Source organism: Hermetia illucens, chromosome 2 (assembly GCF_905115235.1).
Source record: "Hermetia illucens chromosome 2, iHerIll2.2.curated.20191125, whole genome shotgun sequence".
Taxonomy (NCBI): Eukaryota; Metazoa; Arthropoda; class Insecta; order Diptera; family Stratiomyidae; genus Hermetia; species Hermetia illucens.
Genome location: NC_051850.1, coordinates 15,224,190 through 15,230,965, shown reverse-complemented (window position 1 = coordinate 15,230,965; position 6,776 = coordinate 15,224,190). Strand labels below are relative to the sequence as shown.

The 6,776-nt window shown below is 45.2% G+C and overlaps 1 protein-coding gene across 1 annotated transcript; it reads left to right on the top strand.

Annotated features, from left to right (window-relative positions):
• The first annotated feature begins 2,206 nt into the window (after positions 1-2,206).
• LOC119647654 lies at positions 2,207-3,835 on the top strand. The gene has a single exon (XM_038048724.1). The coding sequence runs from the start codon at positions 2,207-2,209 to the stop codon at positions 3,833-3,835; it is 1,629 nt and encodes a 542-aa protein (XP_037904652.1).
• Positions 3,836-6,776: the final 2,941 nt, after the last annotated feature.

Here is a 6,776-nt window from a genome sequence, read left to right as displayed (position 1 = left end):
TTATTGTTCAAAATGACTCCGAGATCTTGGGTGAAATTTAAAAAAGGGTAAGGAATGTCCGTTAAAAGAGTAGGAGAAAGAATTGGGTGAGGACTTTGAGTAGTATGCACATAGAGTGACACTTTTTGACGTTTATTGCTAAACCATTAGTTGAACACCAGCGAGGCAAAGTATCTAAGTTATATTGAGGGGAATCACAGTCCATAGACGACGATATAGCGATAAACAGCTTAAAGTCGTCGGCATAGAGCAAACAGGAACAAGTAAGGAGAGGGGAAGTTTGTTGATAAAAAAAACAACAACAAAATAGATTCTTGTGGGACGCCTGAGGAGGGGGAGAAGGAGCGGGAAGTGCAGCCGTCAAAAGAGATGCGGCAGGATCAGTTGGAAAGGTAAGAGGCAAACGTGAGTTTGGATAGAAGTATCTTGTGATTTACAGTATCGAAAGCTTTAGCGAAATCAGTGTAAATGGTATGAACTTGATAGGCCAGTAGCTTACTCCAAACTACAATTTTAGCTCACCCCCTTCATCAGTACAAAACTAGAGTTGCTTTGTACTGATGAAGGGGGTAAGTTGCTCCCGAAATATATATATACACTATAAAATAAAATTGTAGTTTGGAGTAAACTACTGGTCTATCAATTTTAGACTAGAAGACAATATCTAACATCTTGGTATAAACTTCTTGTGGTGATTTTCGACATTTGGCGACAAAGTTGATAAAGTCAAGCAGGATGGAGGCAGTGGACCTACACTTAACAGAGCCGTGTTGCTCTTTCACTATGTGGTGGTCAAAGTGGGCGGACATATCTTTCCAAGATCTTGGAAGAGGAGGAGAGGAGGGAAATGGGGCGGTAATTCTCGGCAAGCGTACGATCGCCACGTTTGTGTATGGGAATGATGAGAGCCCCTTTCCACAATCCGGGAAAATGATTCTCTTCCAGGATTTTGTTGAAAATAAGAGATAGGAGAAGGGAGATGGACTCACCAGTTTTCAACAAAAAGAGGTTTATAAGACCATCGTAGCCAGTTTCGACATTTGCATCAAGTTTGCCAATGAGGTACACTACAAGGAGAGGGGTAAGAAGGGGAATGTTAGGCGATACGAGGCAGTCTACATCCACTGGTGGGAGGGATTTGGAGGAAGGAGCGGGAACATAAACTGAGGGAAAGTAGTGGCAGAGTAAGTAACAAGATAGATGGGGAGAGTTAACTGAGGAGCCAGATAATTTAATGGACGGTGGAGATAGCTTGTCGAGCACCGGGAGTTGCGAATGTGGGACCAGAAAAGTTTGGAGTTTTCGCACTTTAGTGAGTCTTCAACACTGGTCAAATATTGGTTTCTGGACTTACATATTAAGGATTTGACCAAGGAATGTAGAGATTTGGAAAAACAACAAAATTAGTATTGGTTCTAAATGACAGAAGCTTCTTCCTCGAAGTGTATTGTTGACGAAGTTTTTTGTGGAGTTCAGTTCAGTGGTGAACCAGACAGGGTAAGAGCGTAAGCACTTAGAATAAGACGGCACGTAACAAGGAAAAAGGTCAGATAAACTGGAATAGAAGGTGTTGAGTGCTTGGTCACACGTCAATGGAGAGAGGAGCGAACCCAGTTGAGTGCCACAAGGGCCCAGTTCAGACCTTCGAAGTTCGCCTTACGATAGTTGAACTTGGTAGGCTTGCGCGCGACAGGATAGTGGACTCAGGATATCTGAGCATCGAACTCGAGAGCAGGATGATAGGCGTTAGGGGCAACGTAAGACAGGATATGAGGGGATTGGGAGAGGCAACGCACAGGAAGGATAGAGAGAACAAGGTCAAGAGTACGATCTAAGTGGTTTCTACAATTTGCTCATCCTGTATGTAGTATTTTTGCATCAGATACAGAACATTATTGAAATCAGCTTTTCTTTATTTCCAGGATTATATCAGCAGAACACAACCCAGACATCATTCAAGCAGGACCGGAGACCGTCAATTGATAAACGTGATACTGTTATATGCGGTTTCATATTGTCATAACCGGTCTTCTTGGACTTTTAGCGACATACTATGAGACCCACGGCATTTATAATAATAATTTCCTTTTGCCTGATTTCAATCGAAATTACTGCTTCTCCACAGAATTTTCTAAACATTTTACCTCAGATCAGGGACCAGTTTCAGTTGGATTTATTTGTTACGGTCGGCACCCAAGATTCTCCGATGTCAAATCAACTACTTCAAGAGCTGCATCGAAGTCTATCAGTTCCAATCATACACTACTCGAATTTATGGAGTCCACCGCGTAACATTAACCCCTATAAGCATGGTAAAGTTGTATTAGCGAAATTTAAACGCAATTTCTTATTGATTGCAATAATCGATGAAGTAGCAGCAAGGGACGCTCTTTCGAAGCAGATTTTCGCGTTAACGTATCGTAATCCAATTGCTAAGGTCATATTTTTTTTAGCTGAAAACACAACAATAGAAACGACTGCTTTCCAAGCACTTATCCGTAAGTGCTTCGATTCGGACGTGGTAGATGTCGTATTTTTCCAGAACCAGGATCCACCGAAAATGTTCACATATCATCCTTTCAATGACCTTCAAATAATAAAATTAAGAAAAGTATCTGATTTTTTCGCAGATCGCCTAATGAACCTCAACAACTACCCACTTAAGGTAATCATATCCGATGCACCACCGAGGGTAATGAAATCCCATGATGGAAAAAAAGTTATCGGGTATGCATCACATATGATAGAATCCTACGTCCACAAACGTAACGCATCTATTGAAGTTATACCTTCTAGAGAAGAGTTGTCTGGATATGAAAATGTTCAGGATAATCTTGTAACAAGACACATGGATCTATTCTGGGGACTTTTGCCGATATATCATTATGAAATCGGAGAACCGTCATATCCACTCCTATATGATAAATTCTGTGCTATGGTTCCAGCTCCGAAAGTTATCCCTATTTATCGAAATTTCCTTCTACCATTCGAAGAAAACGTATGGATTGCAATTATTTGTGGAACTTTCTATCTGACTATCGTGGCTTACATTGTCGGGGCTATCGTCAATGGAAGAAAAGATCTATCCGCGGCACTAATCACCTCCATTTGTTTTATCATCGCCAGGGGTGAAGTTGGTATTTTTTCTAATTTAAACCGCCGACTCTTCGTCATATATGTACTCCTTTTCTTATTGGGATTCATGCTATCAAACATGTACTGCGCCTTCCTTACAACATTTTTAACCACCCCTTCCTATGAAAGTGAACTTAGAACACTCGACGACATAGCTGCCGCAGGTTTGAAGATCGTAGGACAGCACATAGAAGTAGAATATCTTGCCAAGCGAGATATCTACAAAGAATATCATCCGTTTCTAGAAGGATTGTCGATAATGGAGATTGGAAAAGTAAAAAGAACAGGAAACAATACAAATGCCGTTTTAATGACTTCTGACAGTTTTATTTTTTTTAATGAAATACAAAAATATCAAAACGACATCAAATTCCAAATAACAGATATCTGCCCCCTTGAATTATATCTATCTGTCCTTTTGAAAGATGAATCAATCTTAATTGAAAACTTCAACAGCCACGTTTTGCTAGTGCAACAATCAGGACTTTTAAGCTACTGGAAAACGAATACATTGTTTGAAGCATCACAATCAGGCTACGTAGATCTGAAAAAGGAGAACAAGGAATTCGGACCAATACAACTAACACTAATCCATTTACAAATTGCTTTTTATATATTACTATCTGGGCTGGCTATTTCGCTGGCAGCTTTCATTGCTGAACATTTATATTATTATCTTATTAAGTTAACGCAAGACTAGATACATATGTATATGAATTTGTGTGTTTGTGTTTGAAACAATCTTATCTATCAAATAAAAGTGAATATGGAAACTAGAAAGGAAGCGTTTCTGAGATGGATGCGAATCTATGGTAATATTTAAGGCGCGCTAACGTCAATTCGTGCAAAACCAGACAATTTCTTTATGACTCAGGTGTTATTATTATTATTTTGTTAAGGGAAAGTCGTACCGCATCCTTGAGGAACTATTGTGCCCCTTTTACTGGGTTTTTTTTTATGGATGGAGGTGGAAATCTTAGAAAGACGCTGCTGCGCCAGGTTGCAGCAGTGTGTGGGATTCGCACGCACTAAAACTAAACCCACTTTTCCGCCCCTCCCCGCAGGACCACCGTGAAGTATTACTTCGCGGGGGAGGCTCTGGTTCGCTATACCAGCTCGTCCATGTCACGTCTCCGTCGCGCCGCCTTCCGAGCTCGATCCAACTCCAGGAGTTTTGTCTGCAAAACGACTACTGCCTCATTTACCGTCATCCAGTTTGCCTCCGACTTCAGCATCTCTTTCACCAGGTTCGAGGTCTCGATCCCCGCCGATAAGATGCTGTTCAACCTCCTTTTCTGCTGCAGAAATCTGGGACAATGGAACATAACGTGCTCCGGGTCCTCGAGTGTAGCACCGCATTCAGGACAGTTGGGAGACTCGTCCAACTCGAAGCGATGCAAGTACTTCCTATAGCCACCGTGTCCCGTAAGGAACTGTGTCAGGTGGTAATTCAATTCTCCGTGCTTTCGGTTGACCCATTTCTCGATACACGGGATCAATGTATGGGTCCACCTGCCGTTGTCGGTGTTATTCCATCGTTGTTGCCACTTGCCACACAACTCTCTCCTGATGGCTTTTCGGAAATCCGCATTCACCTCGGCTGGATTTGCCTTCCGTTTTTCGTAGATCCAGTGTGTCTCGCTCGCTAGAAGATCTATAGGAATCATTCCAGCGATGACACACGCTGCCTCCGTCGACGCCGTCCTAAATGCGCTGGACACCCTTAGCGCAATTGGCAATTTTGAGACGACCTCACGATTACCAACCTGGATGGTAACCGTGTTGTTCTTCCTACGGTTGGTAATGAGGACCGCCTCCGTCTTTTCGTCCGCCAGGTCCAACTTGGCCATTCGTAACCATGACTTGATGGTATGAATGGCTTCATTTGCATAAAGCTCCACGTCCTTGCTTTGCAGTTGCAACTACCGCCAGGTCGTCCGCAAAACCAATCAGAGCTGTCTCCTCCGGCACGCGAAGGCCAAGCACTCCGTCGTCCATTATGTTCCACAGCAGCGGTCCCAATACAGAACCTTGAGGCACACCTGCTGTCACAATGTACTCCTTCGGCCCGTCGTCCGTCTCGCACCAGAGAAGTCTGTCCGAAAAGTAACTCTCGATGAGCCGAGCCAAGTAGCTAGGAACACCCAGTTTGACCAAAGCGCCCTTAATCCAGCCCCAGTTGGCTGAGTTAAAAGCATTTTTGACGTCCAGCGTCACCAGAGCACAGCATTTGCCCATAGCCATTGCATTTGGAGCCAATTCCACGACCTTTACTACTACATCGACCGTAGAACGGCTCGCCGAAACCCATATTGCCGCTCTGAAAGACCACCCGCAAGCTCGATGAACGGGAGCAGCCTGTTGTATATCACCCTCTCCAACATCTTCCCCATGGTGTCTAAGAGACAAATAGGGCGATATGAAGAGGGCACGCCGGGTGGTTTTCGGGCCTTCGGTAGCAACACCAGCTTCTGCGTCTTCCACTGGGTGGGAAACACTCCTTCCGACATGCACGATTCGAATGTGCTTGCGAACCACCTTGGTCTGGCCTTGACCGCCACCTTCAGAGCCCTGTTCGGAATTCCGTCCAATCCCGGAGCTTTGCTGTACCCAACACGTCTGCAGCTTTCCCAAAGTTCCTCTTCGGTAACATCAGGGATCAAGAAGACGTCCTGCTGAGCTGCCAGTTCGGGTTCTCTTTCGTCCTGTTCCTGCTGCGGGAAAAGAGTTGTAATTATTTGCAACAAGAGCCGTGGGCATGTCACTTGAGGTGATTTTCGCCCGCGAATCTTTTCATTACAACTTGGTAGGCTCTACCCCACGGATTCGTATTAGCCTCCATGCAGAGCTTCTGGTAGCATTCCCGCTTGCTTCTCCGAATGGCCTTCTTAAAGTTGCTTCGCAGATCCCTGTATTCCTCCTCTCGCTCCTGGCGCTCCAGCCTTCCCCTTGTCCTGTGGGAAAGTTTCCTCGCTCGGAGACAAGAGGATCTCAAGCCAGCGATCTCCGTGTTCCACCAATAGTTTGGCCTCTTCCCATGGTACAAACGTCGTCGTGGCATCGTAGCGTCGCATGCTTCGGTTACACGCTGAGACAGCTGTGTGACCCTTTCCACCGCTGTTCCATCCGGATCATGGGCTCCCTCCAATGCGGCCAGGAATGTCTCCTCGCCGAAAGCTCCGATAGACCAGCCAATCGCCTTAGCCTTTCCACCTCCAGAGCGTCGTTGACTGGTTCCCCGGTTCCCAATGCGGAGGAGATGGCCTGGTGGTCACTGTGGGTGTAGTGCTCACTCACTTGCCAAGCCATCTCCCTCACCAGTGAAGTGCTAACAAATGTCAGGTCAACCCGACCCTCTTCTGGGCACGCATCAACGTTGGCCAGCACGATGTCCAGCTCCGCAAAAGACTCCAACAGAATTTGACCTCTGGAGTTCGTCGATCGGCTTCCCCACTTCAGGGCCAACGCGTTGAAATCGCCCGCAATGATTTTAGGGCTGCAGTCTCTAGCGTCCAACACCAGACTGTCTAACATCTCCTCATATTGTGCTAAGGTTGCACTAGGAGGAGCGTAGCAGCTGTAAATATGGACACCGTTGACCTTCGCCCTTATAAAACCTACTGCCGGGGGGCCATGACTTC

Bases quoted from the DNA above. Each gene is read 5' to 3' on its own strand.
- LOC119647654 (XM_038048724.1), top strand. From the start codon at position 2,207: ATGTCAAATCAACTACTTCAAGAGCTGCATCGAAGTCTATCAGTTCCA.